We start from the raw sequence: 22,692 nt of genomic DNA on the forward strand, positions 1-22,692 counted from the left end.
GGTATAACCATGTATTCGATTCCATAAATAACATTTGAATATGTAGTTGACTCATCTTGTTGTCCGGGTTCACATGCTTGGTAGTTCCTCGTGTTTGATAATGGCTTATCTTCAATCGCGACATCACTTGGTATTGGGGACTCGATTCATGTGCTTGGTAGTTCATCGTGTTTGATAATGGCTAGGTAAATCCATGTGCAAGGTTTAATGTCTAGTCGGATGACCATTATAATAGTTAGACATAAAATATTACATATGGATTTCGACATGTTTTGGCATGAAAACCATTCATAATGCAGGTACAAGGCCACAAGGCTAAATCAGAGGTATTGATAACTCAGGGGTATTCATAGTTAATGTCTAGTTATTTATATGATAATCGTTCAACTGTAACAGACTGCTCGAACAAAGTATAATCGTAAGTTAGCAAGTCAACACTAAACTATAATAATGTTTTCCTATTTTGAATTGGAATTCTAATTAAACACACACTCTATACGAAAAGAGAGAGAGCTTACTTAAGCTTAAGCTTGGAGAATTGCTTACTTGAATATGTACACTTGCTCTTTATTAATATAATATGGATTACAAAAATATGGAAGGTTACAGAGATGAAAGTTTACAAAGTATGGAAGAAAGCTTTGAATACTTGCTCAGTGTGAGGGTTGAGGAGTTCATGTTTTTCTCGTATGTTTTTTGTGAATGAAGGAAAGCCTTCGTTTATACAGATACGAGACTGCAAGATTACAAATAACTTTTCAAATAGTTACAAGAGTACAATTATTTACAGAGATTTTTTTTTTTTTTCAAAGAAAAATTAACGAAAAAAATTTAAAAACTTTAAATTTTAACCAAAAAGAATAAAAATATGTTATAAATAAATAGTATAGCATTTCGTTAAAACTTTATTTTTCTTCCATGATTGTCACTATTTCTTCTTGAAGTATTCAGACTGTTTCTGCATGATGAGTTTTTAATTAATTTTTCCCGAAAATTTTGAAAAATGAAAAGCTGACCTGGTGAGTTAGGGAGAGAAGAGACCCATTCTTCTTCTTCGTGAAGACCATAAGCAGGAAAGAGACGAAGTCTCTGTTCTCCTCTCCTCCTCCAAGATCTTATTTTCTTTGTAATTCTCAAAATACAAGCCCAAATTTGATGCTGTTTTCAACCACGAGATCCACGAAACGAGCTCTACATATCAAGGTACTCATTTTTTTAGTACGGTTTCGAAATATTCCCGATTCAGAATTTTAATGTAATTGAGATTAAATTTTGTAACTTGAAGTGTTGATTGAGTTGCTTATGAGCTCGGGAAGCTAATTTGACGAATTGGGGACTCGATTGATACTTTTGGGTAAGTTTCAAATCCGTTATGTACAATTCCAATGAGGAATTGTTCTTATAGTTGGAGATTTTTACCAATTGAGTTAAAAATTCGAAATTAATTTTTAGTTAGTTACTTGATAGTGGATTTGGAATTTATTTAATGGGTAGTTTTTTGCATGAAGAACAAGTAAAAAATCTGGAAAAAAAATGTCCCTGCTGCTGCTGCTGTACTGTTTTCTGCAGTGCAGAGAGGCATTTTGTAAATTTGAATGTACTTTTTCGGCAGTTAGATGATTTTCTAAAAATAGAGGGGTCCAACTGTAGTTATTGGGCAACATGCTTGCTATACAGCAAGAGACCATGAACATGCTTACTCGAGGGTACTTGGGAAATTGGGAATACAATGTTACGGCGATTGAGCGTTGTATTTTTGGGATCGTCGAGGCATGTGAATCATTCACATGCCAGGCTTTTGGGGCGTGACGACGAGCATTGCTCTCTTCTCTGTTATTTACTTTGCCACATCCTTGGTTATTCTAATGTTGTCCAAATAGCTCAAGAAAGTTTACCCCAGTAATGAATACACCACCACTTGTCTTCAACCAACATTTTTCTTCTGAAATATTGAAGTGCAATAATTTTTTCTCCTTTCTGGCAGATAAATCAAGTACATATTATGCCTTTTTTCAAAATAAAAATGAAAAATCTCGGGCTTGGTTGACGAAATTGTCGGAATTAAAGTTTAAATTGCTAGTTAGGTTAAACAATATATTGCATATACTACAATTCTACAAAGCAACAAATTGACAGCTTTCTTTCTCTATACATAAATGTCTTTCTATATCTCATTTGACTTTCTCCCCTTCCCTCTTTCTCTCTCATTTCCTCAGAAACATAAACTGCAACCATGCCTTTGAGAAGAGCCTTTGAATCTGCTTCTGTAAGCCTGCTGCTTAACAAGTTGGCCAATCAAGACGTAATTGATTTTTTCCTCAAGTGGAAACTGGACGGCTCGCTCTTAACAAAACTCAAGACAAACCTGCACATAATTCGTGCAGTTCTCAATCATGCTGAGGAGAAGCAAGTCAAAGACTTAGATGTCAAAGCTTGGATTGAAGAAGTCAGGGTTGTGGCCTATGATGCTGAGGACATTGTGGATGAGCTTGCTAACGATTCACTTGAATCGCAATACAATAATAAGGCATTGAACTATGTCTGTGACTCTTTGAATGCAAATGAAACAGTCAAGGAAAGCCTGGACTTTAAGATGAAAGACGTTGGTAATGCTCTGAATCCGTTTAAGGAACGTGTAGAGCCAAAGCTGAAAAAGATCATAGAAAGATTAGATGAAATTGCAAAGCAAAAAGATATTCTTCGTTTGAGAGAAGATGCTGGAGGGATGTCGTCTGGGATTGATAGATTGCCGACAACTCCAGTGGTTAATGAATCTCATGTTTATGGCAGAGAGTTTGATAAGGAGGAAATAGTCAAGTTGCTGGATTTGGGCAAGGAAAATGATGATGGGATTTCCATAGTTCCAATTGTAGGCATGGGAGGCATGGGAAAGACAACACTAGCTCAACTTGTGTATAATGATGAGGTCGTGGGTCGGCATTTTAACTTGAAAGCTTGGACCTGTGTGTCTGATGTATTTGATGTCTGCAGGATAATAAAAACACTTGTTGAGTCGGTGACCAAGAGTACTTCAAGCACAAACAATCTGGAATTACTTCAAGAAAATCTCAAAAGATTGTTGGACAAGAAGAAATTTTTGGTCGTTTTGGATGATGTCTGGAATGATAATTATCAAAGTTGGGATGAATTAAGAATACCTTTCATGGTTGGCGCTCCCGGGAGTAGAATTATAATAACAACACGCTCTAAAAAAGTTGCATCAACTGTGGGCACTGTTGTACCTTACAATTTGAAGGCATTGTCAGAAAATGATTGCCAGTCATTATTTGAACAAATTGTGTTTGATAACAGAAGTTTAGATGCCTGGGGAAACTTCAAAGTGATTGGCAAGAAAATCGTAGAGAAGTGTAAAGGGTTGCCTTTGGCTGTGAAGGCACTTGGGGGTCTTCTGCGTGCTGAACCTGAAATGGATGAGAATTTCTGGAATGATATCTTGAAAAGCAAGATGTGGGAACTTCCAGACAACAACATTCTACCAGCTCTAAGGTTAAGCTACCATCACCTCCCAGGGAATTTGAAGCGATGCTTTGCTTATTGCTCAATGTTTCCTAAGGACTATGAATATGAGATAGAGATGTTAGTCATGCTATGGATGGCCGAGGGTTTTGTGGAGCCAGATGGAAATAAAAGAATAGAAGATGTAGCTGGAAGATATGTTTCGGAATTACTATCAAGGTCCTTCATCCAACATTACCTCAATGACGCGAAACGATTTGTGATGCATGACCTCATCCATGATCTAGCGCAATCTGTTTCTGGAAAAACATTTTTCAGGTTGGAGGAAAATGCAGAGACTAATAGTGAGCTGCCCACAAAAACTCGTCACTTGTCATACATTCGCAAACCTGAAGATGTTTTTCAGAAATTTGAGCCATTCAGCGAAGTTGAGTGTTTGCGAACATTTCTACCATTACATCCGATGCATGGGTTCAGTCTCAGCAGCATAACCGACAAGGTTCCTCGTGATATGATGCCAAAAATGAGATTCTTGCGGGTGTTGTCCTTTAGTGGTTATCTCATAGCTAAGTTGCCAGATTCAATTGGCAATTTGAAAAGTCTTCGTTACCTTAATCTGTCTCATTGTGAATTAGAAGAGCTACCTGAGTCAACAAGCAGCCTATACAATCTGCAGACGTTGATATTGTTCAGATGTGTATCCCTCACCACACTGCCTACAGATATGGGAAACCTTAAGAATTTACGGCATCTCAACCTTATTGGAACTAACCTGAAAAGTATGCCTCTGGGAATGGGAAGATTGACTAACCTTCAAATGCTGTCAGATTTTGTTGTGGGGAAAGCCACCGGATCAGGGATAGCTGCGTTCAAGGATTTGTCACATCTTCGAGGTTCCCTTTCCATTTCTGGTTTGCATGAGGTGGGCAGTGTTCGAGATGCAATTCAGGCCAAATTGGAGGCAAAAAATTATCTTGATGAGCTAGTTCTGGATTGGAGCAGCAATGGTAATAGTTCACGAACTGAAAAAATTGAGACGGATGTACTCGATGCATTACAGCCTCATGAAAACCTGAAGAAACTCACCATCAAGTACTATGGTGGTACCGAATTTCCAAGTTGGATGAGTGATCCTATGTTCAGTAATATGGTATATCTGCATCTTTACAGTTGCACAAAGTGCACATCTTTACCATCCCTTGGCCAACTACCTTCTCTTAAAGACCTTGTAATTGAAGGAATGGATGGAATAAATCATGTTGGAATTGAACTTTTTGGGGATGGTGATGATTCTCGAATTCCATTTCCGTCGTTGGAGACTTTGAGATTTAAGAACATGAAAGAGTGGGAGGAATGGTCATCTATAGAAGATGGAAGACTCGATGGATTTCCTGGCCTTTGTGAGCTTTCCATATTCAGATGTCCGAAGTTAAGAAAGTTCTCCCATGGATTTTCCTCCCTGAAAAAGTTGCACATCAAGAACTGTGCAGCTTTAACTACTTTTTCTTGTCTTTCTGAACTTGGAAACTTGGAACCTGCAGAATTCCCAAGCCTTCAACAGCTTGTTCTCGTAGATTGTGGTGAGCTTGATGAACTTCCTGTTACTATCCCTTCATTGGAATATCTAGAGATAGATGGTTGTAAAAATTTGGCTGCACTTCCAAGGCTAATGGGCCTTTTTACTTTGTCCGTGTTAGATTCTAGTGTTGAACTACTTGGATGCATGATGGAACTAAGCTCACTAACCTCTCTGCACTTGAATAATGTTTCACATGTCAAGTCTCTGCCTGAGGACTTGGTGCAACATATCGCAAAACTTGAAGAGTTGAGTATTGATAGCTTTCTCGAACTTGAATTCTTGTCAAATAAGAGATTGGGACTGGCAGGTCTTGCATCCCTTGGACGCTTGACCATCTCCAATTGTCCTAATTTCATTGCCTTACCAGATGAAGCGAATAAGCTCCCACCTGTGCTTAAATATTTGAGTTTGAAACATTCTCCAAGCCTGGTGAAGTTTCCACATGAGCTCTACAAACTGAAGTGTCTTACAGAGTTGAGAATTGAATGGTGTCCAAAGCTCGAATCATTTCCATATACAGGGTTGACATCCATGCTTAAGCGTCTTGTAATCAGTGATTGTGGTGGTTTTAAGAGCCTTCGGAAGGAGGTGATGAGCAACAACAATAGCCTTGAGTACTTGGAGATACGTAAATGTTCTTTTTTGACATCATTTCTTGAGGAAGGAAACTTGCCTCCCACCCTCAAACACGTAAAAGTTTGCTATTGCAAAAGTCTGCATTCATTGCCGGAGGGTTTGATGTGCAAAGACAACATGATGCTTCAGTTTTTGGAGATAGACAACTGCCCCTCTCTCATGTCATTCCCAAGAGGTGAGCTACCCACAACACTTGAGCGCCTTGAGATCAGCGATTGCTCTAAACTCCGGACCTTGCCATCCAGCCTTCTCAACCTCCTGAATCTGGAAATCTTGCAAGTAACTGGATGCCCCTTTCTTGAGAGTTTTCCGAAAGGCGGGTTGCCAACAAACATAAAATCAGTTATAATTTCTGAATGCGAGGAGCTCAAGTCCCTACCGCAGTTCATTTACAAACTTAAACGTTTGCAAAAACTTGAGATATCTGGTTGCTCTAATCTCATCTCCTTGCCAAAGCAAGGTCTGCCCACCAGCTTAAGATTACTTACAGTTACCGATTGTGAAAAGCTCAATCCCGTAGATGAATGGAGGCTTCACAAACTCCACTCTCTTCGTGATCTCACTATTGGTGGATTTCCTGGCCTCGTGTCCTTCTCAAGCGAGTTCCTTCTTCCCCACACTATAACATCCCTCATCATCCAAAGACTCCCAGATCTTGGATCCATATCGGAGGTGCTCGAAAATCTCTCAACTCTTCACAAATTGGTCATCAGGGAGTGTGATAAGCTCCAATATTTGCCAACAAAGGGGCTGCCAGCAACGCTTTGTCACCTATCAATTCATCGCTGCCCTCTTCTGCTGCATCGGTGTGAACGAGACAAAGGAGAGGATTGGTCCAAGATTGAAAACATCCCCTATGTGCATATGAGTTAATGGCATGAAGATAATGAGAAACAGAGGAGTTTTCTCAGGTATGCTTCTCATTTCCCTACAAATTTACGTTCATATTTTAGCACTATTTGCACATCTTTTGTTTTGAATCAAAACCCTTTATTCTTCATGAAGTTACAAGTTCGTCTAACCACGCCGCTTTGTAAAAAATTGCAGCAGCACTACGACTGACAAAGGATGAGCAGCTTACATTCGCTGCCCGTAGTTGTGACCTTGTTACAGCCAAGATGTAAATACAAAGCATCTTCTTGCTCAAAGCACCTCCCGTCTCACATTCATTGAATTCAGGTCAAGTACTGTTTGTTATTTGGCTCCAATTTTTTAAATACGAACTCTACTTAGACTCATTAAATGTGAGAAGTCGTTCTTCTTTACTGTCGATCACTATTTGACAGACTTATAAAAATCCTCACTACGACTACATAAAGAAAAACTTCTACACCCGTTTCAAAACATAATTTTCCTACTAGAAGGGAATACTCATTTGTCATCACAGAATTTGTTATGGTATTCAGGAGTATCTGATACTCCGGAGTGGAATTAACATGGGTGTTGGCGATGAAATCAGTGTTTTAAAAAACGCGCCATGAGGCACGCCTAGGTGGCTTTGGAGGTGGGGCGGGGGTCAAATCACTTCTGCATAGTGGGAGTAGGTGAAAACTCGCCTAGATGTGGTTGGGGCGCTCCTTAGGGCGTTCTGAGGCGGCCGAAATCCTTGCACTCTTTTATTTTTTCAATTGCAACAGCAGCGTCTTCACGAAGAAGTAATTTTTTTTTTCAAAAGACTTGGCCCAAAAAATCTTTTAGGCCGAGTCCTTTTTTCATAACCCACAACAGTCCCCCTTTTTTTTGTAACCATAGCAGTTCCCTTTTTTTTGTGAACCCACAGCAGTCCCTAATTATTTAGATCCCGTACGGCAAAGCCTTGATAAACCAAGTCTGACTGTAGTTCTGATTGTATATTATGTTTTCTGTTCTTCCACACAGATTGCTTATGTATTCTTCCTAAGAATATTAATGATCAGTGCCTGGCTCATTATTGAGTTGAGATTAGAAACTTTGTTTTATTATCTTTCACGCCTCAAGTCTCAAGACTTTCACCTAGGTGTGGTTGTCCATGAAACACTTCGGCTACGCCTTCGCCTTTTAAAACATTGATTGAAATTGACATCGGTAATTAGCATCAATTTTCTTTATGGAAAACTCATATGATGTGGTTTGATACCATCATGAATTTGACGACTCCAACAACAATATAGGAGAACTGTATTTTACTCAATTACCTGACAATCGTCTGCGGCTGCCCAACAAGCTTACTTATCTGTCCATCTCCAATCTGCCGAGTCTTTGGACCATCCGAGGCAAGGAGTTGGCACACCTCTGCTCTCTTGAAACTCTGGAAATATCGGAATGCCATAATCCAGTCTTAAAATTCAGTTTGAATCTCCCGACTTGGACTCGACGACTCTACTCTTACTCTCGGTTAGGGATGGGCAAATACACATTGGTTATGAGTAATCGCGGTTATCCGCTCATTTAAATTTGACGGTTACGGTTATAGATTACCGTTTAGATAAATAAACGGTTATGGGTATAACCGTTTATCCGTAAAATTAAATGGACGGTTATGGGTATTACATGCGGTTATAAACGGATACTCATTTAACCGTTTATTTTAATATATGTAAAACTAAAAAAAAAAAAAAAAAAGTTTCTAACTAGGTTTAGTATCCCGAGATATATTTGGTTATAAAAACCCATATAATAAATAAATAAATATATATATACAGATTGCTTAAGGCACACAATCTCAACCATATAATTTCATTAAAGTTAAATCCAACGGTGGGGAGTGTGTCCCCATTTTTTTGAAAAAATGGGGATCTCTTCCCTTAAGCAATCTGTGTAAATATATATATATATATATATATATATATATATATTTAGCCTCACTTGAGAGAAAAATATAGTTGATAGAACGGGCTAATATTTAATATATGTGATTGAATGTGCTAAAGCATTAGAGTGTTCGACAGTTTTGTTTTGGAGTCTTTTGAAGCTTTGACTAATTCAAGATAATGATTACCTTTAGCATTTGGAAACATGTTATTATCAGATGATGCGTACCTATATATATTATCAGAGTTGTTAGAGATTGAAGTGAAACGGGAGCCATGTATTATTATGTTTATTTTCTTCACTAGTATCAGATAAGAGAAATGAATGTAGAGAGAGACAAATGAGGAAAACATGATTATTACTTTCTGCTTTTCATCTTTTTGTACTACCCATACGATACAAGCATACGTCTCTTTTAATGCATGTAAAAGGCTTACACACTAAAACAATAAAAACCAAACTTCTACTATTTAAGAAATATAATTTTGAATTCTATTCTTCCACTTTCCACCCTTAGCCATATGTAGTTGTTTTCTTTATGTGGGCATTCACATAAATTTCACAACAGAAATCATTACTTGAGTATTTATAGTCTCAACAACGATTAATATTAACGAGAAATAATTCAAGAATTAATTACAAAAAACAAAAAGGCACAACTTTGTATTACATGTAGAGCAAGTAACCCCATTATTTTTCTTAAAAAAGGCACAAGGTATGGAGAAATATCATCACAGTAATTCCCAAGCCTATCTTTTCTCTTTATGCAATTGCACCCCTCTCTCTCTCCTTCAGTTAAACTTAGACCACAACGCATTGTTAAACACGCTCCTAAAACTAAGCTAAGGAACTGAATGCTTGTTTACTACAAAGTCGTTCACAATATTCATCAAGCAATCCAAGTAATCTATAAAACATGGTTTCAATTTTGATATTTTTTCAGCAATGATTGCATGAAACATTCACCATGAAGTATGAACTCTAATTTTACCTTCTTTTTTTTCTTTTCAAATTATAGATTCAGCTTAAATTTATTATTCTTATAATTGTGGTGAATTGAATATGCGTGAATAAGAGAAGAAAAAAAAATGGGATTTTTCAAACCCTACACGCATGGGAGCCGCAGCCTGAAGCCGCGCTGCCCAACCCACCAAGTCGTTCCTGCTCCAAAACTCTAAGGTAAAAAAAAAAAGCCGTTTTGCATCACCTTTCTTACGAACCTGACCTGGTTGCAGTCGACCCGCAACCCAATTGGGCATATGCACCAAACCGTCCCACTTGTTTTTTGTTTCTTTTGGCCCTTGTTTTATTTTTGGCTCGCATGAAATAACAAGCCCATGGGTTAGGCCTTGTTTTTTATTTTTCCTTTTTAGCCCAATAATTGGATATATAATTTGTTAACCCATTTATTTCTCATTTGTTGCCCAGCAACCCAATAACTACTCTTTTGGGCCTGCAAGCCACGACAGCCCCATATTTTGGGTCGTCACTCATTCTTTTCACACATAAATCCCGAAGCTATTCCCGTTCACTACATATGTATATTGTGTTTGTTTGCAGATATCATGAACCTAGAATTCGTACTTAAACTCGAACTTGAAGTTTTGAAAATAAGTGCCATAAAAATTTGAAATTTCATCAAAAAATACACCCGTAAAAATCCAGAGTTCTTGTAGGTGATTTGTTAGGATTACATGTAGATGATGCTTTTAAAAACAATTGCAAAATTTAGTTTGTGCAAATTACTTTATTGTCCATAATTTTATTTTGTGATAGAAGGCAAAAATGTTTTTCCACCCTCTTATAGTTGACAAAAAGAGTTTCATTAATATGTGGTTTAAATTAACTTCTTCCTTACAAATATGTTATGTATAAATAAACTAACTTGAAATAGGTCCAATTTTATGGAAAGAGATCTTCTCTGGATCCCTTCCACTAAATCCACCCAATCAATCAATCCAGGCTCTTGAAATTTGATCCAACAGCTACAAACAGGGGGCCCTTTAAAAGTTATAATAACTTTAGCCGTTGGACTAAATTTCAAGTGTCCGAATTAGATGATTGGGTGGATTTGGTGGAAGAGATCCGGAAATGATCCATTTCCCAATTTTATGGCCTAACAATTAGATTAGTCCAATTTTTAGTTATTTTTTTATTTAGGTCCATGAATAGGACTCCATGTGTCTGCACTTTTTGTTGTTAGGTTAAAACTTTGCGTTGTGATTACTATTTTACTCTACTATAGCTATTCAATGGAAAAAGTAAAACAAAAAAAAAAAAAAAATGATACGATCGGTACTTTTATAGCGATCCTCCTTGACTACAATCGCTCAGAATATAGCGACTTAATAAAAAAAAAGTCGCTCTCTTCATACCGATCCATCCCTTTTCAATTTTTTATTTTTAGTTTTTATTTTGTTAATGTTTCTTTTATTTCTTTTACCATAACAACAAACTATCATATTCATATTTTTCAAAATATATATATTTTTTTGTGCAAAGTATATTATAATTCATATTTAAAACCTAAATTTAAAGATATTTTTGTCACATCCTGGCCCGGGCAGGACTACTTCCCAGGCCCGACTCCACCGTAGCACGATATTATCCGCTTTGGGCCCCGACCACGCCCTCATAGTTTTGTTTCTGGGAACTCACACGAGAATTTCCCAATGGGTCACCTATCCTGGGAGTGCTCTTGTGCGCTACTCGCTTAACTTCGGAGTTCCTATGGAACCCGAAGTCAGTGAGCTCCCAAAAGACCACGTGCTAGGTAGGGATGGGAATATACATATAAGGATCACTCTCCTAGGCGATGTGGAATGTCATAATCCACCCCTCTTAGGTGCCCAACGTCATTGTCGGCACATACGCGGCCAGGGTTAGGCTCTGATACCAAATTGTCACATCCTGGCCCGGGGCGGACCACTTCCCGGGCCCGCTCCACCACCGTAACACGATATTGTCCGCTTTGGGCCCCGACCACGCCCTCACGGTTTTGTTTCTGGGAACTCACACGAAAACTTCCCGATGGGTCACCCATCCTAGGAATGCTCTCGCGCGCTACTCGCTAAACTTCGGAGTTCCCATGAAACCCGAAGCCAGTGAGCTCCCAAAAGACCTGTGCTCGGTAGGGATGGGAATATACATTTAAGGATCACTCCCCTGGGTGATGTGGAATGTTACAATCCCACATCCTCAGGGGCCCGACATCCTTATTGGCACACACGCGACCAGGGTTAGGCTCTAATACCAAATTATCATATCCCGGCCCGACTCCACCGTAGCACAATATTGTCCGTTTTGGACTTACCATTCCCTCACGGTTTTGTTTTTGGGAACTCACGAGCAACTTCCCAGTGGGTCACCCATCATGGGAGTGCTCTCGTGCGCTACTCGCTAAACTTCGGAGCTCCCATGGAACCCGAAACCAGTGAGCTCCCAAAATGCCTCGTACTAGATAGGGATGAGAATATACATATAAAGATCACTCCCCTGGGCAATGTGGGATGTCACATTTTTCTATTTTCTCACTTTAAGAATCAATAAAAAATAGTTTCAGAACCTAATAATCGGTAGGATCACATCTAAAGGTTTTGCAATATTTTCCTTAACTTCAGCGCAAGATATTTTTTAAAGCTAAAAATTTCAAATTTTTTTTTTACAAAAAACTGTGTGCTATAAGCCAAAGTTAGAGTCATTTTATTCGCACCACATATTTCCTAAAATTAATTTAGGACATTTCCAAAATTTTGGACACCTATAAATCTCTTGGGGGGGCCTTGCTATTAGTTATATTATTTTTCTTTTTTTCAACTCAGGTACCCTATTAGTCGGCATAAACCTAGATTTCAGTTGATCTTTTACAATCTAAACTACTTATCATATAAGTACTTTTACAGTCTAAACTACATGTCATATAAGTACTTGTACAAGCTAAACTACCTATCATATTATAATATTAGTCGGCATAAATTTAGATTTCAATTGATCTTTTATAATCTAAACTACCTATTATATAAGTACTTTTACAGTTTCAACTACCTGCCATATAAGTATTTGTACAAGCTAAACTACCTATCGTATTGTAACTACCTATCATGGTGGAATAAGTAATTTTACATGATTCTAATAGTAAGATGTAGCCTTCCATCTTGGTAATGTTAAAATCCTCCGAAGCTAACACAATCAATGTCAAAAGCCTCTTGAGCAATTACTTATATAAGACAACCAATGTATAATGTTCACGAATCATGTAACAAATACCAGAAAAAATGAAGCTTACTGTTGTTAACGACTCAACGAAAACATGTAAAATTACTTGTAGGTCTCATAGTTTCATGCGAATTCAAATTCAAATTTGGATACTAATCTGCAGGAATCGCGAGGAAAATTCAAAACATGAGTCATGTTTTATCCTACTTATGTTTTGATGAAACGATGAGATTTGATGAGTAACTTTTTTTTTTAATACAATGATATATTTTACACTAAAAAAGATGAAAGTTTTTTATGAAATGATGAGATTTGATGTGTAACTTAAAGTTTCGTGTTAATTCTGGAATAGTCATGATAAAACATTCAATGACAGTCGGTGCAATTTTGTTTTCAAATTATGGACACTTTAATTGCTCTACTTATTAGACCCTACGTATGATTGTGCAATACATTAGATCCATATCAAAACATGCGAATCAGGATCCTCTCTTGAGCAAAAGGTGAGGATTTTCTTGATCAAGCCCATCGGGCCGTTGAAATTTTATCCAACGGCTACAAACAGAGGGCCCCTCTAAAAGTTATAATAATTGTAACAGTTGGATAAAATTTCAACAGCCCGATGAGCTTGGTCAGGAGGATCCTTAATCTCGACTGCAGATCTCGTCTGAGTCTTGGAACCTTTGGACCATCCTACCAACCCAAAATTCTTCTCCTCCAAAAAATACGACGACCGTTTCGTCACATTCCCTTTCATTTTAGGGAACTTTAACGAAAAGCTTCCGGTACTGTTCACTTTAACGAAAAACCATATTTTTACACTAAAAAGTCAATTTTGGTACTATTCATTTACAACATTTTTTTGCCATTTTCGTTAAAACTCAAAATTTTCAAGTTTTTTTTATTAATTTTCCTTTCATTTTATGACCTCAAATTCAAAAGTCGACAGCAAAAAGAATTTCATTTACAAGTTCCACAAATAAAGGAAATCTATATCAGTTGCCAAACAACTGTCAGTTTTCTTTTTATTTGTAAATTAAAAACTGTTACCAAAGAAGTTTAAAACAGGCCATTTTATGGCCACAAAGTATGAGAAGAAACCCAATTTAAAGGAAGAAACTGAAAGGGAAATGCTGTTTTAACCTAAATAAAGATAGGTGTGTGAGAAGTTAAAATGAGAGTGAAAAATAGCTCCCGAGCTGAAAAAAAACGTAATAGACACTGTGACACTGGCACAAATGAAAATATAAAATGTCATGTGTATTATCTGAAGACCGGGAATAAAACTGCACCAGTTAGTACTGTAGAGTGTTTGACATTTTATCCTCCAACAAAAGTGCTGGAGTGTTTGACTTCTAAACAATCATGTTCACAGAATCTGAGGCAAAAATCAGGTAACAAGTCATACTGCTTTCACAAAGAATTCCATAGTTTTCTGCCTCTGTTCATATATTCTGCAACAAAAATCTGCTTTTTATATTGTGTTCTGCTCCATCATATATTATTGCCCCACTTGAAGTTGTTCTCCTCACCACCTGTGGAATCGAATTTATCAATTACTTTCTACTTCTGAGTTCAGCTCATGGTTGATTTTATGCTTATATGTTCAAATAAGTTAACTGAATATTTTTCAGAGGGATCAGCTGCTTGTATATATTCTTGAATTGTATTTGATTTGGATGCAGCTAAAAGGAGACTCCGCCGAAATTTTTATAAATTCCTTTCGCTAATGAAATTTGTCTTCAAAGTTCATCTCACTTCAATTTTGAATTCCGGATCCGTACCTGCAGTCAAAACGTCATACTTTTGAGTAAGAACTAAGTTTGGTTTAATTGTGCTTCAAGTTATTATAATTTGTATACCAATAAAATGGGAATTGGCCCAATTCTGTATTTTGCAGATACATATTTCTTGTGTTGTTTAGCTTGAAGTAGTTCTTATTTCAAGTAATCAAAGAAAACATGGATGATGGGGAGGTGGTTGCTTCAGACCATGCTTTGCTTCCAAATCCCAATTGCTCTAGCAATTTTCCAGGTTCAACTTCTGTAGATACATTTTTTGATGAAATTCTGAACACGCAGACATGCACTCACACTCACACTTGCAACCCTCCTGGCCCTGATGCTGCACATACACATACTTGCTACCACACACACACCCAAGTTCTTTCGTCCGAAGATGATGATGATGATGATAGCAAGAATAAAGAGCGTTCCATCCCGAAACCACAAAGAAGAAGGCCTCTGGGCAATAGAGAAGCCGTTCGAAAGTACAGGGACAAAAAGAAGGCGCACACAGCTTATTTAGAAGAGGAAATCAGGAAATTGCAGGTGTTGAACCAGCAACTTGTTGGGAAAATACAGGCACAGGCAACTCTTGAAGCTGAGTTTTTAAGGCTGAAAGGCCTTGTGCTGGAACTTAGAGGAAAGATTGATAATGAGTTGGGTGGTTTCCCCTTCCAAAAACAATGTAACGGTAATACTTACTTCAAGGAAAGTCAGTGTAATCTGCAGTCTAGTGCTGGGGCAATGGGACTTCATTGTCAAACCGATTTACCATGCTCCTGTCCACCTGTTGGGTCATCCGTCCAGGTTAGTATCGGTGCAAGGGAAAAAACGATGGTGTCATCAGGAGGAAATCGTCAGCCTGCAGTAATTGATTGCCGAGCAAATACAAATAAGGAGTCGACACAAGCTGAGTAATTTACTGAAGCAACTATAGCATGTAAGTTCATCCTTGTATACCAGAGTAAATATCCGAAAACTACATATGACGATAAAAGCATGTTTGCTCATTAGGTATAGAATACAAGGATGGCCCGTATAGATGTCATTCTCATTCCTAACATACCATCCTTTGTTATCTAAAAGATTAGGAATGAAAATATAGTGGGTGTCATGTTGTAAATATCTGTTTGATTCCCAATTTCAACAAGATATCATTAGCAAGGGAATCGTAACAAGGGTTTTATCCTATGCCAGAACAATTTCCCGAAAATGTAAGTAAACGTGTCCTATCATATTTCAGGGTGTAATACATTGTGTAAAAGACGTGTAAGTTTATGTTCATAATATTTGTTGTTTTGGTATTTCTGAATAACTCAAATCATGACTTCTCTTTGTTTCTTGATGCATCCTTGTAAAATTTTTGTGGATGGAGTTTAATTAGAAATGAGAAGTCCTTTCTCAGACCGTATATTGGGACTTGATTGTTGTTCTGCCACCAATCTATATGATGTTCGACAACAAGATGAAGATGCTAAGTTTCTTTTCCTAGTTTCCTTTCTCTGTCAACTTTTCCCGACTGCGTTTTCATCGTTTCAGTCTCTGGTCGTCTGAATATTTCATTTTGCTTCCCTGGAATTGTTAAACCTTTGAGCTATGAGCAGGCCTCATCTTGGAAAGCCAGGTTTTCACAAATAAAGGGCGTTGAGGGTGCACACTATTACAGTGTGTAGCGTATAAAGCCCATTTTCATTGATTTAATCCAAAAAAGAAAGATGTTATCAAAATTGATCTTATGGTGCCCATTCCGTATAAATATTCTCTTGCAATTAAGACATAGTTTTAATAAAATCAATCATTTAATAGATGTTTGTCATGTATTTAAAAAGTGCAGCATCGGTCGAATAGATGCTTGTTATATGATATCTTTGGTTACATGAAAGACTCTCTTTTTTGTTAAGGTTAATCACAACCCTGTTATATATAGTATTGATTTGCTCAGTTAATATTCTTTTTTTTAATATAAATGATATTTCACACTAATCTACAGTAAGGAAAAATGTGAAGTTTGAATTCAGAATACAGTGGATTGAACAAGAAAACCATAACCACCAAGGCTATCTACCATTTGTTGAGTTGATATTTTTGTTAGTCAACCTTTGCACATGATTCTTCCTCTGTTTATTATTTTGTTCCTGGCCGATTTTTTTAATTGACTTCAAATATATGTGAGGAGAAGGTTAGAGGAATTTCAAAGAACGGGGTGGATCAAAAAGGCTAAATTGTGAAGTTCACTCTGTCTTTGGGACTTGGTTGTAATATAACTGAGTACTGAGTACAATTACCCAGATATAAAATAATGACATCTAACAATTATATTTGGCCATCAATAAGCCACTCAATACTATAATTTGGTTGTATTTATTTTTATTTGTAAGTGAGAGGTCTTAGGTTCGAATCTCGTGTATGACGAACTCGATATTAAATTAGGTTGCCTATTGTGTGATACCAAATTAGGTTGCCTATTTTGCGACTTAGCCAAACTCCTTTCAAATCTCGTGTATGACGAATTTGATACCAAATTAGGTTACATATTGTGTGACTTAACCAAACTCCTCATTCCCTTAATGTAAAATATATCTTTGTACTAAAAACAAACAATTATATATGGCCATCAATACGTGATCGTATTAAATACTTAACCTAATGTACCCTAGTCAGTCCCGAGACTTTCAATAGTTTCTAATTTGGCTAATTGTTTTCAAGTAGTTGTCTAGGGGTTCTAATTCGAGGACATTATCTTAAGTACATTATGGTTAATGAGAATTGTTATTAACACTTCAAAAATTTCATTCTACATTTCTCACAAGTGTATGTTTCTTTCTAATTATAAAAAATTTGGAGTGCCAAATAAGATTTTTGGAGTGCTAATGACAATTCCTTAGTTAATAAATAAGATCATTTTACACTACTTTATAGGCAGTTAGTGAAATGCCCAAACTATCAAAACCAGTGTGGCTTCAATTGTTAACAATATAAAACTTAAGGTACTAAATGAAAAATATTGAAGGTTTTTTTATTCGATAAAAACATTAAAGGTTGAGTATATGAAAATTAACATAAATTAACGACATCTACTCAAAATGTGTCTCTATGCATAAAAGTCTCAGATTACAGAGTGACCCTCTACAACATGAGCATACCACAATATCAACCTTAATGGGCTAAGCAGATCAGCGCAATGAAGACGTCGAAAGCCCACAACAATAAACAGGCCCCAAGACATCACTTGCCAAGAACTCCATCAACACATGGCTCACAAGCAAGACACCACTCCTCTCCCGAGGGGAGTGGGCAACTACCATATCTCAGTTCAACCCGTAGGGCACCCAAACAGCCAGTGCAAGGCTCCTTATGGTGTCCATATGGTCTCTCTTCACTACCCAACTCCATCTTAAAGACTACCTCCTACATGTATAGTTCAGGATAAAGTAAAAGACCTTTGGATGTCTCCTAGGCATCCACCAAAGAAAATATTTCTCCACGGGCAGAGGACACCGCATCCACACGTCGGCTTGCATAGCATACACTGTTGAACTTCTGCTATATAAATAGCCACTCACTAAATCTGGTAATTGAGAACTCTCTATGAACTTTTCAGTTTTGCCTAAACCTCTTGTTGTCTTAAGCATCGAAGACTCTTTAGCAAACATAGCACCGGTGTTAATTAGTTGATTTTTGGTGTTCTCTTTTTTTTTATATATATATTTTCTGGTCAATTCGCTTGGACAAAAATTTCCAACCACATAATCTTTTTGAAAGTGACCACAAACCTAAGTGTGTAATTACCCCTTTGTGCATGGGACCTGGCCTCTCTTCCCGTGAAAAACCAAATCAGCTCTGCAACTGCTCAACAGTAGTGCAGAAAATTAACAGTTGTGTTTATGGACGTGCATCGACTGTTCGATCACTTGCATACAACAGGTATTCAAATTTTTCTTGTCAAATAATGATGGATAGAAAGGGACATCTTTAACAAGGGCCTATTTTTGTCAGATTTCCACTTTGATTGGAGAGGGAAAGATGCAAGGACTCCACTCTTTATCAGATTGTCGATCCCACTTATCTTTAACACACAAAATTAGGGTTCAACATTTTATCTGATTGAATAGTACATTGTGAATGCTTTCTACATTATGTATTGATTAATTATTAACTACATGAAAACTTAAAAGGAGGGACTTTTTCTTTAGAGAATTCAGATCAATACCAACTTAATAGTATTTTTCAAGAATAAACACTTAGTTTAAGGAAAAGTATAGTAAGTTCAACAAAATATTTAGGGTAGATAGAAGCTTTATTGCATGACAGGCTATTACTAAATGAGATTATTTTCTCGAACGCAAGCTTATTTCTTTTAAGATTTTAAAAAATTTGTTGGGTTCTTGGGTTGACTTTTAGGCTGCGTTTGTTTGGGCACGTTAACTCTTACTAAACTAGATTGGACTAGACCATACGTTAGTATAGTCCCGTGTTTGTTACTTACAGGGACTAAGTTTAATGGAATAAAGCGGGACTTGAGTGGACTATCTCCTTCCCTAGGAGGTCTTAGCAAGGCCCCCCGAATTCCATGGGATTGCTAAGACGCCAACATCGCCTACACCCACCAACCCAAAACCACGGAGAACCTAGAATCCATAATCAAGTCAACTCGTTTCGAATCGTGGAGAATCAAGAATCGCCAACTCTTCATCTGCTCGTTTTTAAAGTTAATCCAATTTGAGATAATCCGGTATAACAAACGCACCTTTATGGTTTTAGTAAGCATGTCAAGGTCTGAGGTTTATTATTTTAGAGTTTAGGAATTTAGAATGTCCTGAGGAAGAGCTTAGGACGTAGTGATTTCTTTTGTTTTTTTTAATGTATTATGTTTTTTTTTTGTTTTTTTTTTTTTTGGTGAACAAGTATTATGTTACGTATGCATGTTACCATTCGGAATGTAATTACTTAATATGGTTTTGATGGTTGAGTTGGATATTTCTGTCTTAACAAACAAATTAGTTCAACTAGTATTAAACTAAAAAAATATAGCATTTAATTTAGATTTTATATTTAAACTAAACTCAAAAGTATTCGTGTAACCTCAATCATCAATGCAGTTTGATGAAAAGAACGTATATCTTTTAAAACAACTACCAAATAGGAAAACATTTTATCATATAATTTTAAACAAAAAAGTTGATGAACATAATGTTTCCGGTATTTTGCATGTAGTCTAATATCGTAGTGAGCTGAGTTTTTACCCATACATTCCGGATTCGAAACTCAATTTTTTTCTAAATTATTATAATGTCGAACTCTCTCCCCTAATAATAGTACTTTTTTTTTAGTACATCGATATTTTTTCACTAAAGGGAGGAGAAGTTCGACTAAACCACACAATGAGCAGCCTAATTTGATATCAAATTTGCCATCCACGATATTCGAACATAAGACCTCTCACTTTTAACAATTAGATCGTAATACTAATTCGCAATAATAGTACTAAATTTAAAATAGAGTAAAAAATAATATTCCGGTGAACATTATGTGATCATATTGAGACGATAACCCTAAAATGATCTAATCATTTCCGTTTTGCTTATTTTTTTTTTTAAAGAGATGATTCTTAAAAGTAAATCTTGCTAAAATGATCTTACTCAATATTGTAGGGTTGCCCCCATCATTGTGGCCCACTCTTAGGAGGAGCCTTTCATTTACAGCACCAAATCTGAAGCCCCATTTCAGCGTCGCAGGACTCGTTCCTTTGGTTGAGATCGCGGCAACTTCCTTTTTTAATGATTTCTCTCCTTTTTCCTGTTCTTTCTAGTTATGTCTTTGTATTGCTCTTCCGACGTCCCTAGTTATCCGTTTGAGAAGTCACATCTTTATTTCTCAGCTTTTTTTTTTTGTAATTTTTTTTAGCGATCTTTGCCCTTTCCCGGCGTTTTAGATTTGTTGACTCTTTTCCGTGTAGCAGTTTTTGTGGTGGAATTTTTCTTTATTGCGGGTTGAATTGCTTTGCACCGCGATACTTTCTTCAACGTAAAGTTGGTTTTCTTAGGACGGCTACCATTGTGACCGATGGCGAGATGATAGCGGCAGCACATGTCGGCTTTTGCGGGTTAAGGATTAGGATTCCTTTTTTATTTTCTGTCTTTTTGCTGAATAGGCTTTGGCCATCGCCACTTTATTGAATTAGTTTGATGTAATTGTATTGGGCATTTCTTATTCAATGAGTTTTCATGTTTTTGACCAAAAAAAAAGAAAAAAAAAGAGGAGCCTTTCATTCTCATTACTTGGTTAAGAGGCACAGCCGCAAAGGTGCTTTTCTTGTTTTACTTGGTTTTCACTTTTCACTTTTTTGATAATTAAAATCTTATTTAATAATTGCACTTAATTTTCAATAAAAAATATAAACTAAAGGATTATCAAACAATTTATATAAAAATTAGTATAAAGTAAAGGCCACCTAGTCACTCAGGTACATCCACGAAAGTGCTACATCTCACTATCTTCCTAGATCTCGTTGATATGCGAAGGACCCATATGAATCATTCATGCAACTCCATAATATCATACATAATATTGTAGCTTAGCGATAACAACTATTTGCCTCATAAACCTCGAGTGAGACATTTCATGGACAACGGAAGGGGACATTAACATTGTCCCATTTCTCTTGCTTTCTAACTTTGTCCCCTTTCTGTAATTTAACTTCATCTTCCGACCTTTCCTTTTCATCTTATTTTTTTCCATTAACATTTCAATTACCATTTCTTAGATGTTCTAATATCACGATATACTAAGAGGTGAATGAAATAAATTAATTTCAAACTCACCATCTATGAGATTCAATTCTAAGACATCTCACTTACAAACAAGTTAATTATAGATTATGAATTCGGGTTTAAAAAGGTTAATTTCCCTTTTTATTTTCATCCCTTCAGTATATTATTTAAGGAAAATACGGATTCAAAATTTTACATTTTAATAAAAAATCATCTAATAAATTTATTTAATGATAAGGATAAAAAGAAAAGAAAAAAACAAAAAATATAAACATGTGTGCCCAGTGCGCGTTAAGTTTCATAAATAGTGTAGTACCGTTGAGTTTCATAAACAATGTAGTACCGTTAAGTTTCATAAACAATGTAGTAAGTTTCATAAATAGTGTAGTAAATTTCATAAACAGTGTAGTACCGTTAAGTTTCATAAACAATGTAGTACTGTTAATTTGATAAACAATATAGTAAGTTTCATGAACAGTGTAGTACCGTTAAGTTTCATAAACAGTATGTGTGATGATGCGCAGGCCTTGCGCATCAGTTTTTTTTTTTTTTTAATATTAAAATTATGTCTTTTTCATTAAAAAAAATTTGTCATTTTTATGAAAGTTTAAGGGTTTTTCATTAAAATTTAAGTCTTTTTAATTAAATAAAATTATAACATGATTTTTGGTTAAAATAAATTTAGTCCAAACCCAAATTTCCTATTATTTGTTCATTTATTTTTAAACTTTTACCACTCCAAACAGACCAAAACCAAAAAAAAAAGCTTGTGGTAACACAACAAGGGGACCATTATCCATATATGCATAATATTATAAATGTTACAAATAGTACTACTTTGATTGATTTTATTTTCCTTGTTAAAATTACTATTTTATTCTTTAATATTGTTAAAATTTATGGCACAAAATGCATTAAGATATTTGATTAAGCTAGTGTTGCTCGATCAATGCTCAATGCTCAATGAATAATCATTCAATCCAACCCGAAATGACAATTTTTTTTTTTTTTTGAGAAATGCTAAGAAACTCCTTCGAAGTGGGATCCTCTATAAAGAATTTTTCAATGTATTGGAAACACAATCTTGTATACCATATCAAGTGTTATAATATAAGTGGTTGAATTTTTTTTTTCTAAGTATCCAACCACTTGTATTATAACACTTGGTGTTCCTTGGTACACTGACAAATCTATCCACACCATACACTATTTGTCACCTTACAATTTAATGTTAATTCTCGTATCAATATTATAAAATATTGTGTCAAAAACATGAGGCGACGGGAAGTCTATGGAGACTCCCATGTACAACTTACATATCGCTAGAAAGAATTGGCAACAAAAAGAGCGCCACTTATCAAACAAAGCATAAATAATTATTTCATCCTACATCAAAACAGAACATAAAAGAAAGGATTTTTTTATCACAAATGATTATTGA

General features: G+C 36.2%; 1 protein-coding gene and 1 pseudogene across 5 annotated transcripts; both read left to right on the forward strand.

Annotated features, from left to right (window-relative positions):
- The first annotated feature begins 918 nt into the window (after positions 1–918).
- LOC137733197 (putative disease resistance RPP13-like protein 1) lies at positions 919–7,022 on the forward strand. Of its 3 annotated transcripts, none has more exons than XM_068472356.2 (4): positions 1,014–1,203; positions 1,286–1,354; positions 2,217–6,603; positions 6,743–7,022. In XM_068472356.2, exon 3 carries the CDS (start codon positions 2,234–2,236, stop codon positions 6,563–6,565), a length of 4,332 nt encoding a protein of 1,443 aa, XP_068328457.2. In that variant the 5' UTR covers positions 1,014–1,203; positions 1,286–1,354; positions 2,217–2,233; the 3' UTR covers positions 6,566–6,603; positions 6,743–7,022. The 3 variants fall into 3 exon arrangements, with proteins under 3 accessions (XP_068328456.2, XP_068328457.2, XP_068328455.2); XM_068472354.2 differs by having other exon boundaries at positions 1,044–1,203; positions 6,740–7,022; XM_068472355.2 differs by lacking the exon at positions 1,286–1,354 and having other exon boundaries at positions 919–1,203; positions 6,740–7,022.
- A 6,973-nt stretch (positions 7,023–13,995) lies between these two features.
- LOC137733542 (basic leucine zipper 19 pseudogene) lies at positions 13,996–15,785 on the forward strand (annotated as a pseudogene). Of its 2 annotated transcripts, XR_015964215.1 has the most exons (3): positions 13,996–14,091; positions 14,383–14,507; positions 14,598–15,785. The product of XR_015964215.1 is annotated as a basic leucine zipper 19 pseudogene, transcript variant X2 (transcript). The 2 variants fall into 2 exon arrangements; XR_015964214.1 differs by lacking the exon at positions 13,996–14,091 and having other exon boundaries at positions 14,103–14,507.
- Positions 15,786–22,692: the final 6,907 nt, after the last annotated feature.

Source organism: Pyrus communis, chromosome 7 (genome assembly GCF_041283825.1).
Source record: "Pyrus communis isolate YQ-2024b chromosome 7, ASM4128382v1, whole genome shotgun sequence".
In the NCBI taxonomy this organism is placed as follows: Eukaryota; Viridiplantae; Streptophyta; class Magnoliopsida; order Rosales; family Rosaceae; genus Pyrus; species Pyrus communis.